This window comes from Buteo buteo, chromosome Z (assembly GCF_964188355.1).
Source record: "Buteo buteo chromosome Z, bButBut1.hap1.1, whole genome shotgun sequence".
NCBI classification, from domain to species: Eukaryota; Metazoa; Chordata; class Aves; order Accipitriformes; family Accipitridae; genus Buteo; species Buteo buteo.
In genome coordinates, this window is record NC_134204.1 from 13255833 (window position 1) to 13280964 (window position 25132).

A 25132-nucleotide genomic window follows, 5' to 3' on the forward strand; every position below is an offset into this window, starting at 1 on the left:
GAGGGAAACAGATATTCTAATTAACCAAAAGATGAGGCTAATTATCTGAATCCAGTAAACTCTCCGGAAGCAGCAAGTTGGACAGCAGAAAACGTGTTAAAAACAAGGAGCCATCCCCTAGCATGGGCTTGGGGTAAAAACATTGCAGTGCTACCATTTAATACACATCATTATTATGCAGCAGCAAGTATGTTGCTGTATGAATTCAGCACTGCAGAGGCAACGAGTATAGGAAAGGAGATTGTTTTGAGGTTAAAACCCCAGTCTAGATGGCGGGACACTAGGTTGTGTTTCACACCTTGTCAGACTGCTTTTGTGATCTTTACTGAATTATGTCGGTGAGTTGCCAACTGTGTGATCCTGTGAAATGTATATCATTCCTATACTGAAATTAGTGTATTCCACAGTCAGTGTTTAAAAAATTAAATTATATATACTCTGTGTTATATCAACATTTCTTGCAGAGGTACAGGCACTTCTGTGCTACAGGCTGGCTACTCTGCATGCCAGACTTTCACAGTTTGTATCTTTGTACAGTTTGTTTACGATTACTCCCACTTTTCAGTCCTTTGGAAAAGTACCAAGGCAGGGGTGTGAAGTTATAGCTGTACACAAAACCTTGATTCTCCCCTTTCACCTGCATATTGTTTACAATTTAGTCCATCTTAATCCAGGGTTAAAGAGATACTAGTATCGGTACAGTTTATATTGGTTTTGTTAAATGAAAAAGCAATAATTGCTCACATCTGTTATAATATTTCAAATCGTGATGATTTTAATTGCCTAAAAATGCAATTAATAGGTCATTACTTAGGGTAAAACTTCTCTAGTCAATTCAAACATATATACATTAATCTGAAATTGAGAACTTTAAAGATTCTCATGAAATTTATGGTGGTATTTTTGTGTCCCAAGTTTATCAAAACTTTCAATCATGGATGCTTTCCCCCGAAACCTGCATTTATGCCATGCCTGAATAGAAGCTGTGCTCCATTTGTAACACTTCTCGATATCCACACAGACAGTGTAGGTGATACTCCACATTTCTGACCTCATATTTTGTGCTGTTGTGACACACTGTCCCTTGTACAAAATGCTTGTCAAATGCAGCTGCATAATCTCTGCAATTTAAATAGGTTCTTCAGCTTGGAGCATCTCTTTGCCTTTCTGTGTTTCTCTGCTTCTGTGTGAGTGTGGATTCGCGTATTATTGCTCACTCTCTTAACTGTATGTCCCACCACACACCAGCAAAAAGGCCCAAAGTGAATCTATCCTGAGATCAATACATCCCTCCAAAGTAGCTGTGAATTCACGCTGCTTGATAATCTGGCTCTGTCTGTCTGAGAATATGAATTACAGATTTAGTAGTTGTATACTACTGTGTATATATATATATATATACACAGCAGTAGTTGTATAAGTTGCCTTGTGCTACTTCATTAAAAAAAATATCCTAGAAAAACTACTGTCTGTGAGTTTAGTCCAGTCAGCCACTGGGGTGATGATCTGGCCTTTCTGCAGTAAACAAGCTTTGCCGTTAACTTTCACAGTGTCAGAAATTTGTCCCCTGATACTCTGTTAAAGTAGAACAAATTACTGATGCCTGTGATAGTGATTTCTGTACTTTGGACATTTACCCCTGTACCTGAACCAAAATACTCATCTTTTATTTCCTTTGAGTCACAGCTGATGGTATTACTGTGCTTTAATGATTTAGATGAAGAGACTTGCAAGTAGCTTTTTACAGCTAATCTTTATATTGGCTAATCAGTAGAAAATAAATATTTTCCTACGACTTTATTATTAACCACTATTATAGGGACTGGAAACTCTAGACCAGGGTTATTCCCAGATTTTGTTTGCCTGGATACTGAGCTTCAGCTCTGTGCTGGGTACCACATGTACTACCACTTGGCCATCCTGCCCTAAACTTATTTCCAGCGAGCCATTCCTGCTGGATAGTGTTGTCCACTGCATTCAGTAAAGACAGTTTCTCCTACATTGCCAGTGCAATGGATTGATAAACCTTTGTTTTTACAAACTGTTTACAACACCTTGCCCATGAGCCATTTATTTGCGCTTTAGCTATGGCATACCGAATTCACATTCTTTATTTTGTATGCCTTTGATAATTTGAGAAAGCAAACACGGACCATTCTGAGAAGCAGGTAGTCTTGGAGGGAAGAAAGCATTGATCTGAAGTGATGTAATATCTGAAAGATTTTGTTCAAAACAATCATACATCTACTTTTTTCTAGTTTAAAAGATGAACAAATTGAAAGAGACAAATTAAATTCCATCCAGTGCTTTCAGCTGCGGACCAGGACTTTTCACATGACAGAATGGCACAAACTCTGAATTTGCATCTCCTGGCCTGAAGTTCCAGTCCTTACGGACTTCCTTGACTCTCAACAACTTCAGTGTACTGTGACGGCCTGGAGTGTTTTTCTTTCAAAGAATTGCTAAGATTGAAAAATGAAGCTCTTAGAAAATGCTAAAATGAAGGCTGATGCTGTGAATTTAATTCCTCTGTTCTTTCTGACATATTAGTATGCTCTATTTTCTATAGTATCAGTGATTCATTAACTATACATTTGGATAAGTTACTGAATGAAGCTCTTCTATATTCATCTCTTGCTATCACATTCCAGTATATGGCCCATGCCTTGTTCGGTAAGCATCATAAAATTGTTGCTGGATGAGGCCAAGAAGTAGCATGTGACTAGATGATCGGAGGAACATTCTGTGAGACACATTCACAGGGAACAGGAGCTAAGATGTCAAAGATGATTTTAACATGAGTATTTCCATTCTTGGTGTTGTAACAATGTGATTCTTTTAAAATACTGATTTTTGTGGAATTTCTCACATCTGCTGGATTGCTTTCAGAAAAGCAGAAGGATAAAATTCCATTTGTGAATGCCTTTAGCCCATGACAAGGAGCTATCTCCCAAGCTTTTCTTGAGTACTACTTGAAAGTTAAAGCAAGCTGGGGATCAGTCCCAAGAGACAATTTTGCAAGCAGACACCCTGCTATGGGGTCTGAGAGAGTTTAATTAGCATTAACATAGTCAGATGATAACTCTGGGCCAGAGAATAGACCCCGGCACTGTTTTGTTTTTCAGTATCAATTTAACCAGAGAGCAGGGGGATGAGGCTTGGGAAGTATGGCTGTTCTCTGCTGCTACTCCTGTGCTGCATAGGTCCCTCAAGAAAACTATTTGATAATGAAAATTGACAGGGCACTGCAGATGCTCTAACTCATGCTAGGACTGTGTGGTTTCGCCCAAAGACTTCACCCAAAGCTGTCGCCCTTTGGTATAAGAGGGAACCTGGTCATACTAAGAAGTGGACATTGTGTTGAGTTCTTTTAATTTATGAAGATAGTATCTAGAGTTTGTGTCTTCCTTCACTGATACCCAAGTATGACACTCAGCCTGAGCACTACTTTGCATAATTTCTTTTGTTGCCTCAGATTTTTAAATCTGAACTGATCACTGTCAGTTTTTATTTCCTTTGGTTGCTGAAGCAGAACTAACTGCAAAATAGAGAAATTTTGCTGCTGATTCACCAAAATGAAGAACTGTGGGCCTTTTCACACACCACTCGCCGCCTCTCTGTGCTTTTTTTCATTCTGAGCACAAAACTTAATTTTAATAATGTGAGCTAAGTAGGAGAAAAAACAGTTTTAATAAAAAAACCTTTTATTAAAAACTGCTTCAGAAAGCAGTAGGGTGTAGTGTAGGAAACGATGCAAAATTTCATGGGGAAGATGAAAGATCTGAGTGAAGGATGAGTTCCTTATTGTCCCTTTAGAAAACTTACTTTATTTAAAGCCCTCCCTTTGGCTCACAAGGTTTTCAGTGGGACTGAGGCTGCACATTGTTGTCAGTCTAAATTGCTTCCTTGGAATCAACTCAATCACCCTTCGGCCATGGACTAGCCTCTGAAACTAAAACCACAGACACATTTTTCTCAAGGAATTCTAATTAAACTGATCTGCTTTCCACTTTCTTTAAACATCACTGGTGAAATTGGGACCCAGACCTAAGATGTTTGCCTTCAGTTAGGTTTCATTCTAATTCATGTTTTTCTTGCACAGAAGTTGTGTTTTACCTCTGCCAAGGGGTCCAACCAGCATCTCTCAAGTGGCACATAGCCCTGTTTTGCAAAATGCAGCTCTTAATGCTCCTAACGTAGCTGGCGATTAGAGCTGCTACCTTGCAAGAATATCATGGGGAAGGACAGCAGTCCCTGGGTCTCAGGGGGCAGGGAGGACCAAGAGTGGTGGCTGGTGTTTCTCACAGAGCAGAGCTCAACTTGTCTCTGTGTGGGGCAGTGTTTTCTCCTGCTAGAATGCCAGCTTCTACCACAGAGGCAGGATATCGCCTACTAAACCACAGCTCTCATGGCAGGCAGGGGCTTGCAGCTCTTGCCAAGTTTTGGTTAAATCTGAGAGCTCATGGAGTGGGGGAGAGAGATATAGACTCAGCTTAGCAAAGACAAGAAACCATTAAGTATACTCCAAATTGCAGCTTTTGAGTTTCCAGGTTTCTGACTCATAAAACAAATCACAAGATGCCACCTATTTTATAACAGAGGACAAAAGTCTCTGACAGAAGACATTTTGTCTTGAGCATCTGCTAAGCCAGAGTCTTTCAATTATCAGCAGCAATGGAAAGATGACTGATTTTCATAAACATTTCTGAGAAAAAAAACATACATTCCACATGACTGAATATTAAACTTGATAATTTTGAGGAACAGGAACATACACACACACACACACACACACACACTCACAATTAATATGTAAGTTAACAATTTATTTGTAAAGTATTAAACAGTCAGTCAGCAGAGATTGCATGCAATAACTTTGCAGAGAAAAGACTGTAGAGATTTCATACAAAAACTAGGAAGTTTCAACCCTGATGTTAAAAACATCTTAGCTTTAACCTTGGAACTGAGACCATGCTGCTGTTTGTTTGTCAGAAGCTTTTGTGGTGATTCTTAGTTGCTTTCCACTCTTAGCAGGCCAAATTGCACAAAAAAACTGTGAATTTCACAAAAAAATTGTGAAAAAAAGTAAGATGAGAATGGCAAAACTTGGCGCTTTTTTTATATCATGGCCATTACAAGAGATAACGTAAAGGATCTTGAAATGAGTGTATGTATCATAGTTTCTAAGTGCTTTATTCTGACCAAAATGGATTAAAATGGCCATTCCATAAAGGAAAGTTAAGTACCCAAAGGAAGCCTTAGGGATTTAAATCTTATGTGTGTGTGTATATATGTACACACATGTAAAATAAATTTTGACCCCTAGTGCTGGCTTTCTCCCATTCAGTAGCAAAATGAATGCTTAGGAAATACATATTAGGAGTGTATCTCCATGGCTTCCAAATGGTAAGGTCCTTAGTAAATACAGGTATGAACAAACCAGTACAGTTTTATGACTATTAATCTTTATTGGCTAAATGTATGTTTTACAAAGTAAGCAAACATTCCTAACACAACAAGAAATACTTTTCCTACTGTGAACATTAGCTTATGATGCCATATATCTCATACAGCTTGTGCACTTATTCCAAAAGAACAACATTATCTGATTACCTGGTGGGTGGGTTTTAGTTTGAAGGTGTGCCAGAATTTTACTAAAATGCTTATTAAAATAAGCATGAAAACCTATGTGGTACAAACCTGACTGGAGTTCATAAAGAAACAGGAAAATCCATCGGACGACAGTTCATTAAAGCTAGTATTTTCAGTGGTTGATGCTTAAAACTAAAAAATCACAAGTCATAATCATCAAGTATCAACATGCATTTTTCATTCTAAGATGTGGTTTACATACACTAGGAACGTGTACAAGGACATACAAATTTATAAGGCAGATTTTGATTCATTTGCTTTATTGTTGTCCTACTGATATCTGTATACAGTATAAAAGAATTTCAAATAAATGTTTTCCTAACCCTGCTTGCTTGTTACACATTAATGACGGGTAATGTCTGGTTAAAATGTAATTTATATTAGCTTGTGTGTGGAAAGCCAGAACGTGCAGAAGATACATTCAAACTTCAGTATTGTCCCAGTATATTTGGTGCTGATTCTGATGAAAAGAAAGTAGCAAGCCAGGATTTCAGGTACCCAAATTTTGAAAAACCAGTGGCAAATATTAATGCTGAGGAATGGCCTAGTTTGCTGTGACCAGAACTCATGAGCCAGCCAGCATTTGCTTTCACCAGTTAAATACTGAACTGGCTCAGCTGCTGCTTTGCCAGACTTAAATGTCTTTTCCTGAAATACTGGTACTTGGAAGGCTGCTAGGAAAACTGTATCAACAACTTCACTGTTAAGTAAATATGCAATATTAAAAGGTACATCCTTCTAAAAGAGCACCAAACTCCACAAAGCGTGTGTTTCTCTGTTTGTGCTGTTGGCATATCCCAACTTCTCCAGGGTATATGCCTCTGCTTTGACACCTTGCATTCAGTTACATCAGGTTTTAACAATTTGAAGGCTAGGAAGAAACATTACAGTTCCCCTGTCTGATCCCCTGCACACTGCAGCTAAATTACCTTAGCTTCAAGCTGCTACTAAGGCAAGAATTACTACCACTCTTCTTTTAAGAGAGAGAGAGTGAGCATAAATATGTACTAAAAATCTATGAAAAATGACACCAGATACATCTTCAGAGGTTTGAGATGGGAATGCAATAAACCTGAATCCTTGACATCTTTATTTTCACATTTTTTTCTTCTATTTGTAAAGTTCATTCTAGTCCAGTAAAAACTTCTTCCTTTAAATCTGGTCTCAGCTGAGCCTACTTATAATTCATTCAGGCTTGTTTCCATGATGCAAACTTAAATGAACATGTAATAAGAACTGAATAAATGAACACAAAAACTTGAATCAGTTGTTCCATTCCTGACACATACTTAGCTGAAGTATATTTACAGACAAAATTGACTTTACTGCGCAAACTGCTCTCTAAATTATTTAAACTCCTTTTCCTTTGTTTTTCTGTCACTTTGGAGAAAAGACCAATAGCAACATTTAATTATTCACTAGATACAGCTGAGATGATAGTACATCTTCTGTGAATCTGTGTCAGCTACCCGTTGTATTCAGCTCATCTCATACACAAATAGCAACACATTGCATCAAAACAAGCCTTCTTGATATTTCAATGTTGTAATGCTGTTCCACAGGCCAGAGAAAAATACCAGTTCCAAAAAAGAAGTTTCCTCAGATAAACATCTATTGGGTTGTTTCTTTTTTTACTTGGTTTCAAAAAGAAGAAACCCAGCAAAGGTGGAGAAGCGTTGATGGTCCCCATGGAGGGCTCCGTTTCCCATTCGCAGCCAAACTTCATCTCCCTTGGCAAGTTTTAGCACTGCACTGTTTCCTGAAGTGTCTGCTTTCCCTTTTGATTCATAGCTAGGGATGAATATTTTCACAAGTCACCTTTTTGTTTCTCAACAATGATTAAACAAACAACTTTAAAAAAAAAGAATCCAAGAAAGAACATTGTTATCCTGCACAAAACTTCCTTGAAAGGCTTGCCAACATTTTTTCAGCTTTATGAGGAAATTTTGGCATCTTTCTGCATTTGTTCTCCTGGTCAAATTTTGCACCTTACTTAACTGCATCATTTCATTTCTTTTGAAATTCTGGAAGTTTAACTTAACATATTTTTTTCCAGGGCATAAGAACAAATTCGTTGTTTAAAATAAAACTCCACTCGTTCATCACAACAAGATTTCCTGTGATACTCTTTTTCCCTTGGATTCATTCTAGCTAATTTTAAATGTCTCCAGGTCAGGAGTCTCACGTGAGCTGAGGCCCTGTGCTCCTGGCACAGGAGGTGGGCAGAGAAGGCAGCTCACTCCATCCTGAGACCTTTCATTGGAACGTAGATACATTTGATGTGCGCTAACCTGCTGGCTTTGCATGAGTGTTGGTTCCCTTTCTTCCACCTGTTGCCTTTTCTGACATCAATGCTGCAGGGGAAAAAAGTTGAGTACTTTTTCTTTTGCAGGAAAGATCTACTGGGGATGAAGTACCCTTTGATGGTGCTTCAGGTGCAGGCTGTTGAAGAAACCTGGACAGCTTAAATGAACCTGCTATCATCTAACTGCCTAAAATCCAGTGTGATCAATCTAAGCTTTTGTGTCTGTTTATTCACACTCATGAGAGAAGCTTGGTTTTGGCACCACACCCCTGGTTGGCACTAAAGAAATAATTTTTTTTTCAAATATGTATTTTTTTCAGATATCCGTGTGGCTACAAGCTCCTTGACCAGGTCCTTATAGAATTTGATAAGCTGGAAGTGGATCCTATTCTTGATGATCCTCCAGCTAACATAAAGAATTCAGAAACTTTTTATTCAAAGTGTGCTAATGATAACAAAGCCAGTAAATGGAGCACCTTTGCTTCTTACTCATCCTTACTACTGCAGTTTAAATGCTTTCCACCTTTAAAGTAAATTGCTCTCCCCTAATCTTTAACGAGACTGTAACTAGTTGCTGAACACTTCATTATGCCCTTTCTCTGACAGGCAAAATGAGGATGAAGATATATTTTAGCAGAATGACAGCGTGTTACCACTGGACTCCAACCTTGACTTGCAGTGCTAATTCGTTTCCCCTGAGCTTTGAGGAACTTGTGATCAAGGATGAATTTAGGTCCAGGATCTGTGGGAGGTATGATCCAAATTTGCAAGTTGAGGAGGGCAAAGTACAATAGTTTTTCTTTGTTGGTTATTTTACCCTACAGAATTTCTTAAAAAAATGAACAATTTCATGTTTCTTGAAATGTGAGCAAGGTACCGCATCTGTGCAAACATGTCTCTTGCATTAAAACGTCCTGGCCCTTCACTTACCTATATAAGCTGAAAACTGTATTACCATTATGCATCAGGTACACGTACACTTCCTCCACATCTTCATGTTTCATCATATTGAAGGTGAAGAAATACACCCCTGAAAAGATTACCAAATACAATGTGTTTTCTTCATAGAGGGAGGTAATCATGCTACAAACTTGTGCTTCTTCCTTAGAAAAAAAAAACAGCTGAAGCCAAAATTACCTTCCAGTTGTCAGTGGGTATTTTGCATCTGCTTATAGTGTGTGAAAATCTAATTCATTTTTATTCTGCATATGGCAGGGGTTCAGCCACATCCTGTTCCAGAGAAATGACTGTGTTTGAACATGGCAGGACAGCTCATCCCTTCCTTCTCACTGAAGGGTAAATTTCCCAGAGGCTGAGTCTAGTGGCCCCTCTCTCACCTCTTTTTCCTTACCTTCTTGCTCCTGCCCTCTCCCAAAAGGGCAGCCTCCAGGCCAGCCAGGGCTTAGCCTTAGAGGCTGTCAGACAGACAGCATGTTGCCCAGGCCAGGCAGGGCATGAGTGGTTTTAGCATCACCCACTGCTGCTCACTTGACAGTACCACATACTGAACAATGCAGGCATAGCCACTGGTTTCTCTTCTTGCACAACACACCCTTACCATCACCCTTTTTCTTTCTAGCTCTTTCTCTGTCTGAAAAGTGCCAACAATGTTGTCAGTGCAACCATGTTATGTGTCATGAGCTCTACAACACTCCCCTGGGTGGGAAGACAAGCTCCTCATTTCTGAACAGTATGTCTGTAGCATTGACCCTGCAATGGGAACTTGGAGTTTGCATCAAAGTTGTTAAATCATTGTGAGTCAAAGTTTTTTGACATCCACATCTACATTAACCTCAAAAGGAAACAGCTGTGAGGACACACACTGCTGTCAGTAAGATGTGCTACAGCAAACTTGGAGGGCCTAACTTTTATTCAATCTAATGTCATTTCCCATAGCAGTGAGTAAATTAATGGCAGGGTGAGAAAGGCCAAGTGAAGGAAGGTGGTTTCAGGCTTTGCTTAGACATGGTTTTGGTTATGGCCCTGCCTCCCCCATCTCCCGTTGTTCTTCTGGCGCCACAGCTGGTAAGATGGGGGATTGATGCAGTGGAGAAATAACTCAGGAAAAAATGTAATGCCTCATTTCCAGCCACACATCTGTTGCAGGCCAGCTCATGGCTGAACAGGCATGAGGGAAGATGGGGATGAAGAGAGTGACTGGAGGCAAGGAGGTGGAGGAGGCAACTGTGAAGCTGCTGATGCTGCAACATGAAGGCCATGGTTATCTCATCACAGTGGCTGAAGGGCTAAAGGTCTCAAAGCAGATGGTCTTGCTCCCTCCCCAGCTCTGGCCATGCCTCTTCCTCCTGCCTTTGTCCCAGCACTAGTCTCACTGGCTGGCAAGCCCTCTCTTGTCTTGCTTAGTTTCCAGTCTATTTTTCCTGAAAGTAGGTAGCAAGAGCTATGCAGACTGAGTCTCATCAGTGCCTTGTGCACAGCCAGTTAACTAGTTTCTCCTCATTATTGACCACACTTCTCCCTGTAGCTCCCAGAATTGCATTATTTGATTTTGCAAACACTCACCATTAACTGGAGCACCAAATCTCCCAGTCATGACATCAAAAAAATTCCCAACGTTGGTTTCAACACTGCTGAAGATGATCCCACTGTTCTGGTTGCTGAAGTGAGTAGCCATAGAAGCCATGAATGCGACCTGCAAAAATGCAGTTCTTATTCAGGCAGTCGTTCATGAAATGCACATGTGTAGAGGAATTAGCTACAGAATTTTTTCATGTATTTGTGGTCTGTTTATTTTCCTGCCAGAGATGTTCTTCTAGGGCCTGCTCCAAGGCCATTAAACTCCAGTAACAAACTCCCATTGAATGAAACTGGAAGAGGACTAGGTTTCTTACATTCAATTGGACTATTCATGAGTGTAAAAGTAAGTGTATGGGCAAGTGTTTGCAGGTCAGGACCTTCGTTTGAGATTTTATTTACTTCTAAGTCTCTCTAGAATGATGCAACAGAAAACTGGCACTGAAATAGATGGTGTTTCCAACAAAAGTGATTTAATTAGTTTTTATATATTCCCCAATGCATTTGGACTGGATATTGCTTTTAACTGAATGTGTGGAATAAATAATGATCAGTAAAATCCATACACATTAGAGTTTCTTACTAACTACCTTCAGAGATAAATTAAACATTTTTATTAGAGATCCTATATAAGTGCAGTTGCTGGGACTCAACATTCAGTGCTTTTTCTCTCTTACCAGTTGCCCTGTACCCTCAATCATGACAACAGAGAGTGGTGGAGACCAGAAGAGGAAACTAAGAAAGTGAAAACTGTGCTTCAACTTCATGGTATACTTCTTGCAACGAGATGTATTGGCTGTGAAAAATGTTTCATAGAAAACTGCAAAACCTCCCACATTGGACAATTCAAATTACCAGGGAAAAACCCTGCCAACTTGCATGGGCAGGGAGGGAGGTTATCTCTTCCGTGAGTCTGTGATCCCCCATCTGACTGTCAGTAAAAGGGCTACAGGCAGAATTGCTTCACCTGGATGCCAGAAGGTCACACAGTGACTTGACATTTTATCTCTCTCTCTTAACTTCTTAGATGAGAAGGGTTCAATTACAGTTGTTACTGTCCCTCACAAAAATGACATTTTTTGTGAGATTCCAGCTATACTGGTATTAAAAAAACCCACCCCAAACTTCTTTTGATTTCAGATCCAAATGTGAACAAAACCAAAACAGGCAAAATCAAATGCAAGTCTGGATCCAACAATGGAAATCATTAGCCATCTGCTCAGAAATTTGAGGAGCTCCAGATGTGAGCTGAAAGCTTGGACTGATTTTCCTTATCCCTGCATGAATGCATTTTCTATGACGGCAAATTGTTAACTTCTTGCTTCTCAGCCAGGATCACATCAAAGTTCATCATGTGTTAAAGGAAAGCAGCTGCAATGGCAGCTTGATGGAATTTATTGCTTTTTGTCTAGATTCCATTTCACATTCTCTTTGACCCCATGCTACTTCTCTTGGGCTGATCAGAAGAGTTGAAAAAGATGTCCTTTCTCTCTAGGTCTCATTTTGAAATAGCAGATCAACATGGACATACCAAGTCTTTCAAAATAATCCTGTACTTAAACCATTATTGGATTCAAAAGTGTTTTCTCCTCTACCTATCCCTGCTCTAAAATTCTTAAGCATGATGTTAGCAAGAAATGATATGCTATACTGTGTAAAGAATTTTTAAACACATGTGTTAAAAACAGTGATGGAATTTTACTTGGAAACAGGTGAGCTTTTGTTATTCAACCTCTTTCATTATTCAGTTTTTAATTACATTACTGCCACTATCTTTATGTAAGAAAAAAATGCTGATAGCTCATTTTAAAATTGCAAAAGGATTTATGTTGAATGTAATTACAACAAATACATTTTTAAGATATTCAGCTATAGTGTTAATTCCAGTTAATTATTTAAGAATACTAAAATAATTCTACTTTATTACAAAAGTCCAGTAATTTTAGAAACTATTTTCATTGTGAATTTTATTCTGTGCAATTACCCCATCTTCATACAACTTAGAGTGGAGAATTCAAACATACACAATGCCAAGAAATACAAAGCCATTTTCCCACACTGCACACGTTGGTTGTACTGTTGATTTTGCTGTTAATTTGCGTACCTTTTACAAGGATATAAAACATATATGAATGAGTGTTGTTGGGAAACAGTATCCTTCAGTTAAAAGGTGTAGAACCGTAAATAGACCAGAACTTCAGTTTTCCCCATAGTCAGAGTGTTTGGAAGTGGGATTTCTTTTTGTGCATGTTTGCTATATCCCACTTTGTCCCTTCAGCGGTGAACTTGGTTTGGGGGGTACAAATCAGATCAAGACTAAGACACTTCCATTGAAGTGTGTCTGTGTGAGTGAGGATGCAAACTCACTTACAGCTTCTGGAGATCTATATAGTCTGTGGTATGTGAAGTCGCATTTGCCCAAAAGCAGCAGTGACTGTCAGATTAAGCTGAGTTGCTCTTCTGGATCCTCAGTAATTGTAATAGGAGCTCAGATGCTTCCCTCGCATGTAGGTTCTCTGAAGCTGAATCTGACAGCAATCACTGGCCCATGCAAACGCACCTTGTGCCATTTGACATGCTTTAGGATTCTGCCATACGGGGCTGGCTGATATGACCTACAGAAGCCCCTTCCACAGTGGCAGCTGGAGACCAGGAGGGATACATCTTGCCATGCATCTAAATCTTGCCTTCAGCATCTTAGCTGCACTACATCATATAGTCAAGTCTTCCTACTCTTGCAGATGAACTGCTCATATATTGCTACACTGCAGTATACAGTGTGGAAATTCTTAAATCCCCTTTGCAACAGCAACCAAGGCTCTTAGTTACCCAAGTCCCATTTACTTTCAGTTGCCTTAAGAACAGGACTACACCATGTCTCTGCTGTACTGCAGGTGTATATATATATATATATATATATATACATACATAAGGTCTCCGCCACCTGCCAGATTCCTGGGACATGAAGAAGCTCTAATCCAAAAACTATGAGTCTATGCCAACACAGTGTTGAGCCCAAACAAATATATCACATCGCTCAGCAGAGCTTGTAAGCTCAGGCTTGAACCCATGTTTTAATGCTTATCTGGCTTTTGGATAGTTCATTCATAGGCAGAACCTACATGCTTCTCAACATATTTAACGTACTTAGACATATAAAAACACAGATAGCTACTGAGGGGTATTTTTCAAAACCAGAGGACTTCTGGCTGCACTCAGAGGTTTTGACCCAAAACTTTAGGAAGTTGCATACATATGCTTCTGAGAATCTCACAAAGCCTGACTAACCTGAGAAGCATGGGCCTGAGTGACTCCTTTACTCTTTTCATATGCCATATGAAGCACAGTTATGTATGTGATACAGCTTGATAGAAAAATGATAGTCCCCGCTAATTCTCCTTTAATGACCCAGATACTGGCTTTCTGCCCTAAAAGGGAACCATTTATGTTTCTTCCTGTCCATTTCTCAGCTGGATTCTTACTCTAAGGAAAGACTAAGCCCTGATGTCTTTCTTTTCCAGGAAGATCTGGCAGAGCTCATTTGTTAGTCATGACAAGAGCTATATACGTCTCTCACTGTATTAATTTACAGGGGGATTTACTTCTTAAGTATCTTACAGTAGTTAGGTGCTGTTTTTCAGAGAAGAAAACCATAACTTGAGAAATGCTGCAGCCAACACAAGCCAGAGATTTTGTACCTGTAGTTCTGGGGGAATCCCAGGGTAACCCTTCTCGCCTTTGGGTCCATGATGGCCACGCTCTCCCCTCGGTCCCATATCTCCTTTGTCTCCTTTCTCACCTTTGGCTCCTTCCTGGCCAGTTGCTCCATTATTTCCATTGTTTCCATGATTTCCTTAAAGGAAACAGAGCTTTATGTTTAACTTAAATAATTTCATATAATATATTTTAACAGATGACTGTGACAGGGTCCTTTTCCACCAGTTTGCAACACATGGACTTTTCAGTACCATAAAGCCCAGATTGAGCTGTGATGGATAAGAAACAGCTGTGTGGTTAAGCTGAAGGTGGAGGTTTTGAGGAGCAAGTTTCCAGAAGGACGTAGATTGATGTTTAAAGAGTTAACCCTTATGCTATCTTGGTGTTGCCATATAAACTGCTGATGTCTCAAGTCATTGCATTGTTGGGGAAATGTGCAAGGGACAAGACCTCAGAGATTGTGAGGCTCAAGGAAAGTAAAAGCCCCTGCCTCTTGACACATACCAGGTAGCCTGCATAAGCAATCTTGCTTTTCCTTTTGTGTAAAAACTTATTTCTTCATAATTTAAGCTAATCAGGATAGGCTAAGATAATTTTGATTAACGCTTTGCTATCTTTAAAGCATGCCTACACAAATTAAGAATGGCTGTAGCCTTAAACTAGCTAAATGACCTATCCGTACCAAAACCTGGAAGGTGTGCATTCTCAGGCTGCTGGTTAGCTTGAAGGGGTTGATTGTTTGCATGTTCCTAGATTTAAAGAAAGACAAAATTTTTATAATGATGGCTTCTTGTAAAAAGGCTCATTATAAAAACACATTCCTGCATCTGCAGTGTTACTTGCTTCCTGATGTTTGCTGAGGAAATTACTGAGCAAACGTCTATGCAACTGACAAAATTTTAAAGTTGGCTAGAATAACTGAGCAATTATTATGCCTATCTGAAACAAAAGCCTGACCTTTCAACTAATTACTCAGGGGATTAATTAGTGTCATCATTGTTCTAATTCTACCTGAATTGAAATTAGATTCTTTGCCACTCTGCTTGTTCTCTGTTTAGTCACTCTGGTTACAAATTTACAGGAAGAATGGTGGTGTTTGAGATCAAATCTAGTGATTGATTCTTCAGAGTTTTTGTATTGAGAAAAAAATTTACTTCAAAAAAGGAAGCTAAATGGTGGAAGAAATTAAGCATTGTTTGGATAGAGAAATCAATAACTTAAAAATAACAAGAATGATCCTTCATGTAAAGCCAGAGCTACTTCTGTACCAGTTCAGAACAGAAGTCTGCAAGCGACATTTGATTCAATCAAGGGAAAAGCAGTTGTTGTCATTCCCCTTATTGGGCATGATATGAAACGCAGCAGATGAAGGAGACAGAGAAATTCCAGGGTGCAGAAGGTTGCTGTCAGCTATATGTTTGTGGCATTCTGTGGTGACAAGAAAGTGTGACTGCGATACATCCTCGCATGAGGAAGGGGCAAAGCTGGAACTGGGCTGTGCCCCAGTATGTCCACTACAGCCTTGAAAGAGTGGGTCTAATACAAAGTTGTGTCCTGCTTCTAAGAAGCCAACAATTTATTAATACGTAATGCAATATTTCTGCACAAGAGGTCTCACCATTAGATTTTTCTTACTTGTATAATGGTCAATGATATTTCTATAAAGGGTTGATGCATGAATAGCTCACAGCAGCCTAGTACCAAATATGCCTGTGACCTTATTTTGCCTAATACCCAAAATATGGGAAAGTAACAATTTATTTCAGTATTTTGCCAACTGAAGCTAGTTCTTGAAACACTGCATTCACTCAGATTTAACTTCGTAACAGTCAGATTTAACTGTTACTGTAAACCGTTTCTACCAAAAATCACTACATTAATTTTTTGTGTGTATGGTTATGTCAGGTCTGTTACTGTCAATACATTTGTGAGTCAGAAGAATTATGAAGTTGCATTTCTATTGTGATAACAGAAGATGTAAGCTTCTGAAGATGAGATGAATCTGTTGGTCAGTGACATGTTCATGTACATTATACATCTGCTTTAGGAATGGTAATTTTCAAATCCCTGAAGGTACCTGCTGTAACAAACTTACACCAACATGCACCTAACTATCTTTTTCTCTACTCTAGGCTCTTCTTTCTCCATACCAATTATCAGATCAAAGCATACCCTTTTCCTGTGTATCCTGTTCTTCTGTATGCATTTTTAATGGAAAAAAAAAGTACTTTTTATTAGAGAAGAACAGAAGAAAGAAGGAAAAGAAGACATTTCTATGAGAGAATAAAAGCATATGTGTGTCTGTAAAATACTGGCTAGCAGTGTGCTAGATGAAAAAAAGCTCCTGAATACAGTACACAATAGCATAGCTGGATATTCAAAAGTGATCCCAATAATCAACTCCAGGGAGCAAGTTCTTCCAACTTTAATGGAAGCTTCATGCTGCTTCAAGAAGAGAGACCGATTTGCTCTAGAAATGTAATAAGATTACTTTCAGTCTGAATTTGTGAAAGCTAAATTTTAATAACAAAAGGGTTTTCAGTGGAAAAGACTTTAGAGTCTAATTGAAATGCTGTCTCAGAAATTATAGAGAAACTTATTCCTGAATCTGTCCCCAAATACTGATGTTTTGACCATTCCCTGATATTTCATAGAAGAGCCTGTGATTTACAGACTGTAACTAGAATAATAAAAAAAATGAATTAAACTTTGTCTTTACCTGGCATCCCAGGGGGCCCAGGAGGTCCTGGGGGCCCTTGGTAGAGTCGAACTCCAAAGTCACCACGGCAGCAGGAGCTACAGTCTGGATTCTGTGGTCCGGTTTGTGGGGGCTAAGTGCACAAAAGTAAGCTTTAAATAGCTCATTCATGGAGGGCATCAATCATATGCATGTCAGTTACAGGGTCTTCATTATATTTTCTCTGTTTATATATTTGGTAAGTTTTCAAAACACTTCTTATCTGGGCTGAAATCTCCCCTACTTGGGTTGTCCCTGAAGATGTTATTTCTGGAAGATTTAAGGAAATACCTCTTCAAGTGTTCTAAGACCTATATGAATATTAAAAAAACAACTTGTCCTGTCAAATAATGAGGATTTGAAAGTAAAATAATACCAAGTAATGAAAGTTAGATGAATATTTCAGTTAGGTTCTTATCCTGCTTTGCACTAATCCCACATTTCAGCTGACCTTTGTTGACAAACAAGCCTGTGTACAACTAGTGGTAGGACGCAAGGGACTTCATCTGACATTCAGCAATTAACTATCCTCTACTAAACGTAAAGAAAACTGTGTTGGACCACACGAAGAAGATGTTAAAAAATGTCTGTGCAGCATATTCCTCTTCATGGCCCCAGACTTGCATATTTACAGGCCACTAAATTTGGGAGAACCTAAAAAAGTGCCAAGATACATGACAAAAATTTGAACTGACCAAAACACCTGGTGTTAGGGGCGTTTGATTATTTGTAGTTGTGGGTGTGTAACTATGAAAACCTGTTTATATGCTGAAACTAATATAGCAGCATAAATAAACTAATGACTTTATTACACACAGCTCAGCTACTGTAATAGTAGTTTGATAATATCTTTGCTTCAGTGCTTTTCTTTCCCACATTATTGTAATTATACTAATGGCGTCTCATTCAATCCTGGCTGGATTTTGTAACTACGCTTTTGCATTGATCTTGTGGTCACAAATCCTCCAATGGGTCAGCTGAGGTAGACGTCCAGGATTTGATTTTATTTCTCTACCTCCTTCTTATTTCTCCCTCTTTATTTCTTTTTCCTTACAATTCTTTGCTATTATCCTGAGGTGCAAACCTGCAGTTCTTAAATTCTGGAGGGGGATAGTTACACCAATCCAACTACTACTTTTCTCTAATCATTCCACTATTTGTTTTCCTTTCCTTTCTTTCCACTCATCTTTGTCATCCTCAATTTACTTGCCTAATGCAGACCTGTTGGTTTAACAGCAGAAAACTAGCTCTGGTTGGGATGGGAGCTGCCAAATGAACATATAGGTGTGCTGTATTTCTGTCATCAAGGTCATCAGCTGGCTTCATCTGAAACACTAAAGATTTCTGCCTGTGTTTTGAACAATACCAAGTCTACAATCTACCAATACCTACATCCCTAAAATTCATTAATTTCAAGAGGCTTGGGAGTTTATGTTTATGGGTACAGAAAACCCCTTCATGCCACCAAAATACTGCAGTGCCTCTGATGGGACAGACACTTGCCCTCTTCAGCTGGAACCACCGATGCTGGAGCTACCATGGGAATACAGGCTGACCTGACGGCTCAGAAAATATGCTTCATATTCAAAGAGTTATGGAAATGTTAAGACTTGCCAATGGGCAGAAAGGCTTCATATTTATGGGGTTTTGGTCAATACTATGCTTTTCACCTTAATTCTGGGTAAGGTCTATACTTTATGAGAAAAATGAGTTCTGCCTGTTGGACTGTCTGTTCCTGGAAAACTTGTCTGTACCTTTCATGCTGTTTTGTCTCTCCCAGTTGTTAGGAAGAACATAAATGACAATCACCAGACACACTCTTTAAAGCTTTCCTAATATGAGAGAAGAAGTAGCCCTGCTTTCAGCTCATTTTCAGTCCTTGAAGGGGAGACAAGTACAAGAGGACTGGAATTGCACAAGCATTTTGAACCACCTGAAATGCTGATGTTGAGTGTTGCACTGAGATTAAAATCTCCAGCTCTTTCTTGATAGTGGTTCATATTCATGTTAAATGAGAAGGCAAACTATATACACACCTGCCAAGAGAAAAGTCATATCAGCCTAGTAATGTGCAAAAACTTAGAACTCTGGATTGTAGGTAAGAGAAGGCATGAATCCAGCGAACTAGACTGCATGTTTTTTTACCCAATGCACTGAAATCCTGAACGACATTATTAGCTAACCTGCTATGTTATCATAAAATAGATACGAGTGCTGGTCATAACCAAATACTATTTGGCATTACCTCTCGAAAAGCTCAGCAGATTATTAAATGTTAAATGAGGCAAGTCCTGCCAACCTAGTTGTATGAGAACAGTTCCACTGACTTAAAAATAACTACTTGTGCAAGTCATAAAGTAGTATTGACTTATTATCTTTACTGATCCTTTGACTAGGAGGAAAAAAATGTTCACAGTCAGCTGCCAAGAACAATGAATATTCAGGATAGTCTTTTAATCTGTAAAAACAGAGAACTTCATGAAGAGTACATTTAAAGGAAAAAACTGTTCCTAAAGTAAAATTACACTCAAATGGGACAAAGAGATTAATTACAACCTACTTGCCAAAGGTGTCCTATGCAGCCATTTGCACATAAATTTTATCACACAATTAATCTTTGGCATTGCTCTCAGAACATGACTATGATTTAGGAGTTTGTGAAATGCATCTGCCACATTGATATCCTAATACAGATAGAAAACTGGAAATATTTCTGAGGCTATTTGCTGAATTTCCTATGATTTAGTATGTAGGAGGCACTTCTAAGCAACAGATGGTCTATAAAATTCCCTTAACTTAAAGCTGTGAACGAACCATAAGTGGAGACCCAGCTCTTTTTCACTTCCTGATTAATTTTATGTGTTTCTGTTATATTGTCTAAGACAATGCAGAAGATGAGTAACGTACATGCACCATTCTTGGCTCCTGTTCTGAATGCAAAATAGCATGTCCCTGTGGCCACTGAGGCCCTCCATGTTCCTTCTCTGGCAAAGAATTAAACAAACCAAAATTGCCAAAATTCAGGGTAAAACACCAGTAGGTTGAGGGGTACCTGAAGGTTTTCAAAGAACAACCTGAAAAGGAAAAATGTGGCTGGTATGGCTCTCCCCAGTCACTACAAGTTCTTGTGCTTGAGAAATGAACATTATATTTTATGTAAGTTACCAGCAGTATGGAAACTGGCCTTGTACCCAATGCAGCAAAGGCAAATGCTATTTTCTCTGTTCCACAACAGGGAATGGGACCATTAAAACACTTAAGCAAGAGGGTGAAATTCTGCAACCAGAGCTAAGATAACAAAGAAGGTAGGGACTTTGGGTTGAAACAGCTTTCAGATAGCTCAAGGGGAAGAGAGGAGTTGGACATGAATTAAAACATGTCTGTGCCACCTTTGTTCCTCCTCTGCCTGGAAATCCCTGGAGTCTGGAGATGGAAAAATACCTATTGCGTCAGCCACTCTGTGATGGATTATCCCTGTCATGCATCTGCTAGTGCTCCATTTCATTTCGGTAAGCCAAAAGTTGCATCATTTCCCCAGCAAAGATTGCTTCTTAGAGAGGGTCTGGCAGGTAAACGACTGCCATCAGCTGTACTCACTCGCCAGGCTCAGTTTTAATGTCACAGCCTCTTCCCCCAGCAGGCAACTCCAAATATGTTGCATTAAACTCTGATGAAAGACACATGCACCCCAAACACAGTGACACTTTCTGTGAGGGAGAGTTTGACCCCTCAAAAGTTGTAATTTTGTATTAAATCTGGTATTATCTGAAATTATGTTAAGTTAAAGGGGAATCTTATTTAAGTACCAATAATACATGGTCTGTAGTATGCAGCTGCACAATTCTCTTTGCAGTAAAGAGGTACACACACACTAGCTGGCTCATTGGACTATATGCCTGATGGTTTACACTGCTTATATACTGCAAGTGCAATTTAACATACCTACAGTTAAATATCTATTTTGCTGAGTGCACTGGAGGAACATATAACTCCTGCCCAAGAAATATGAAATGCAAAGCACTATAAAATTTAAATACAGGGACTATAGTGGTGTATTAAACCTATTCCCATACTTCAATGTGTTTCAGTTCTTCAAGCCTAGGAGAGAATTAAAATTAAATCTCCTCTGCTTATCATGTAGGTTATTATTCAACACTTGTCTGCATGTCCATGATTTTTGGAATCCAAAATATCATAGTTTGATCTGAAAGAGTTTTAAAAAACAAATGATAAAAGGTGAACTCAAACATTTGTATCAGCAATAGGAACAAAACACTGACGTTCCTGTTGTTTCTAAAAAACATCAATCAAGAAACACTTCACTTGAGTGGAATTTTGTTTTGCCTAGTGCTAGAAAAAGCTTCATCTTCTGCCCTACAAATTTTTCCTTTTAAATTTGGACTGCAATATTTTATGTATAATCAAATTATGCCATTTTCCCTTTGCTGTGAATTAATGATTATAATATCTAAAATGCCATTTAAAAGGCATAAAAAGATTCCCAGGTTAAAATGCAGATACTACAGATGATTTAGAGTTTCATTCTGAGTCTTTTTTCCTCTGAAACTGTCAAGTTGATATATATTATTAAATCAACTCATTACATTAGCATCTGTTTTTTTCAAGTTATTCCTTAGAATAAATTTTTTTGAACACTCACAATTTCATTATGTTTGTCTTAAGCTCAAAAAATATACTTTATAGACATAATTTTCAGGTAAAGCTATTCTCTGCTAATTGAATCTTTCCAAATACCTCTATAAATTCCGTAATCTTTCTTCACATCCAAATGAGTTAGCAGAATATAAAATTTTAATATATTAAATAAGTAATACCTTGACATAATTAAGAGACTATATATTAGAATATATGATTGCACAGGATCAGAGTTTCAGCAAAACAAAGGGCTGTTGTCTATGTTGAAACCATTGTCCCCAACCACTGCTGGTTCTACCAGCTCATTAAAAGACCCTATAAAGCAACCCAGCAAGATACAGACCAATACACACCTTTAATAAAAATAATTTCATAAATATATTACTAGTAATCTTAGCAAAAAAAAAAATAATCTCATTAGCTTTAAAGATATCTTTAGAAGATTAATTCAGAGTACCTGGACTCTATCTGAGGTAGTCAGTTCTACATCATCTACCTCTGGTCTCAGGACCTTTTGGTCTGTAGAAGTGCTATTATCAACAGTCCACTCTATAAGTTGACTCCGCTGTTTCAATATTTCCCTGCTTCTGGAACCTTTATGGCCAGTCTGGTGGTGACTTTGCAATACTTTGGCCACTGGTTTATAAGATCTTCTGCTCACCTCCATGTATTCATCTTGACACAGGCAAAATGGAAGAAAAAATAAAGCCAGTAGATGCCAACTGATGAAATCCTTCTCTGCCATGCTATTCAAAATAATTTTTCAGGAGTCCAGCAAATGCCTTGCAGGAGGAGAACCTCTTTACTGCACCAGGAGTTATGTGGTCCTTTCAGCTTTTCCACTAGTAAGCCTGGCACTGAGACCAGTACCAGGTTTTATACGGTTGTGTGCAATAAATAAAACTAAAAATGCCAAAGTGACAGGATCCTTCATCCAAAATCAGTCATGCTCCTTTAAACAAACCAAGCATTATTCACCACTTCACCACCACAAGGAAAATTGATTTGTATGCTGGAAATGACCACAGCATTTAACGGACTCCCGTGGTTCCTATTTGGGGGCATTAAAAAATGTAGCACCTTTTCTTTGGCATGTTTTTGTTTAAGTGTGAAAAAATGTGATGGAAATGGAGAACATGTGGCTAATGGTTTACGCTCCTTGATTAGACATGGAAAGGCTGTGAATTCACACTCTTAAATGTCTTTTGGACACAGTCACCTTCCTTATTTGCCAGGAAATTCACACACACAACTGCGTCAGCCCAGTCTGAAAAATCCTTCCAAGAGCAATTAGGAAACAAAAGCACAAGAGGAGCTTTTGCATATGATCCTGACCCAATGGCTGTTTCTAACTATGCTTTTCATTCACTAAAAGAAAAATATTGAATTTCTGTCTGTTGGCCAACGGTGGAAGGAGACTGGGTAAGTAGCTCTGAAAAACTGGGTTTTTCACAGAGCCCCATTTCTCAGCATTAGTTCAACCTACTCAGCCAGGCAGTATTTTTTCCCTTGAGTTCCCAGTGTTTTCCTAAATGCAACTGCCAAACCAAGTTTTATATCTTCACTGCCAAGTAAATATAAATTTACCAGGGGCTTATTTCAGACTAAAAGAATCAAATTATATATGTATAATAATATCCTTATTATATTTTTTGAACCACCCACTAGTATCGTCTAGAAAGTCACAACTGCAGAATGCAATTCTGCAAATGCATACACATCCACATGCACACCCAACCTTCCCCAGAGCAAGTATGTCCTTGGCCTGTGAGAAACACTTCACCAGTACATGGCCACAACAACATTACTGAAGGCATCAGTCCCAGGGAATGATCCCTGGCACAGTAATGTGATGGACTGGCTCACACTTAAGTTGCTCAAGGCTGACCACTCTTCTGAGCATTTGGCTGGGGCTCCTCTGTGACCTCTGGGGTGCTCTGTGGCCCCAAATTCTCCCATTTTTTTTTCTTTCTTAAATTTTCCCTTTCTATTCAGTTGCCTGATGAAATGTGAGGGTTGTAGTGCAAGGTACTACAGTGGACGTTTGTAGAGCATGAGGTTGAGGCTGCATGTCCAAGGTACTGTAGTGGATGTTTTTACAGCATGAGGTTGAGGTTGCATGTCCAAGGATGAGATGTGAGGGAACTGCAAGTGCTGGGGGCCTGTTGGGATAGTGATGAAGGTTTCATCCATCCAGAAGGTAGTCTCTGAAGCTAATGATCCACAAGTATCACTCAGGCTTAATTTTGAGGAGGTAAATAGTGCACTCCAAAAGACATCCTGGGAGCAAACCAGGATGTGACCAGCTGGAAGGCCAAGACCCACCACTGAAATGAGGTGGTAAGTTATTCAATAATGTAAAAAGCCTTAAGCATACGAGCATGCTACAGCAGCAAAACATAACACCACAGGCACTGCTAAAGAAGGGAAATGAGTTACATCTCCTAAAATGCCCCAACTTCATTGATTGCAGCTGCAAGGGGCAGCCATCACGTGTCTTCACTCCCTGGTGTATTACTGAGATGGGGATGAGGTATGGAGCATCTGAAGAAACTAAACCTAATCTTAATTCTTGTGAAATCATAGGAAACCCTGGTTTTGACACCAAGTAAGGAGAATAAGGCTCAAGCAGCAAGGATTTTGAAAGGTGCTGTGGCTTTCCTGTCTAAATGGAAGGTGAGCCTGGAAGAGAGATCTGTGATGTAAAGGCTGTTCATTCGAACCCTTGTAGATGCTGGAAGGGATGCGCAATCGATGGTTGCTGAATGGTGGTGAGAAAGCACTCTCTGTTTTATATTCGGGTCCTTTCTTTGGGAGACAGCAGGGCAAGTCATGTCGCAGGGGGAGGTGCTGGCTGGAGATGCAGTGGAGAGAGGTGAGCAACGCTCAGTCAGGGTATGTCTGCTGGTGGCACAAGCACAAAGGGTGTCAGCGTTGGCCTGTACCCAGCCACTTGCTTGGTAATTTCCTATTTAACAACCCACGGAGAGGAGTGTGGGGCTGTGCCGTTCTCCCAGAAAGGCAGGGCCAGCCCCCATGGACACGAGCTGAGCCAGTGCAGGGGCAATGCTTGGGTCTACTGGGAGCGAAAGCAGCCAAGGGCAGGTCTTCCCTTTTTCCTCTTCTCCGCTGGCCAAGCGTGGCATAGGAGCAGAGTCCTCAGCTTCTGTGGGCTCAGGGTTTCCACCCTGAAGGCAAATAATGACCCGCTGCCTGCAGCACCCCAGTTGTCTCAGCAACAGCCCCAGGAACAGGGGTGGCTCCTGGTTGTCTCAGCCCACAGGCTTGCCATACAGAGCTGTGTCTCCTTGCTTCATGCTTTTGTTGTATTTATCTCCGTTATTTTGAAGGTCTAATGGCAGGAATCTTAATTCAATTTCAGTGAAATCTTGGATTCTCAAGCCACATGTTCAGGATCATTGAATAACACTTCATAGATTAGCTCTTGAGCCTTGCTTCAGTGTATAAATATTAATTAACTAAACAACCTTGCATAAGAGGCTCGTTAGCCTATGCTTTATGACTACTGA

General features: G+C 39.4%; 1 protein-coding gene across 2 annotated transcripts; it reads right to left on the reverse strand.

The window, feature by feature from the left end:
* Positions 1-4817: 4817 nt before the first annotated feature.
* On the reverse strand, positions 4818-22443 carry C1QTNF3 (C1q and TNF related 3). Of its 2 annotated transcripts, none has more exons than XM_075020161.1 (6): positions 22060-22443; positions 16929-17040; positions 14191-14345; positions 10481-10610; positions 8888-8987; positions 4818-7443 (listed from the first exon to the last, which is right to left on the reverse strand). In XM_075020161.1, the coding sequence occupies exons 1-6, from the start codon at positions 22345-22347 to the stop codon at positions 7284-7286; spliced, it is 945 nt and encodes a 314-aa protein (XP_074876262.1). In that variant the 5' UTR covers positions 22348-22443; the 3' UTR covers positions 4818-7283. The 2 variants fall into 2 exon arrangements, with proteins under 2 accessions (XP_074876262.1, XP_074876263.1); XM_075020162.1 differs by having other exon boundaries at positions 22264-22439.
* Positions 22444-25132: the final 2689 nt, after the last annotated feature.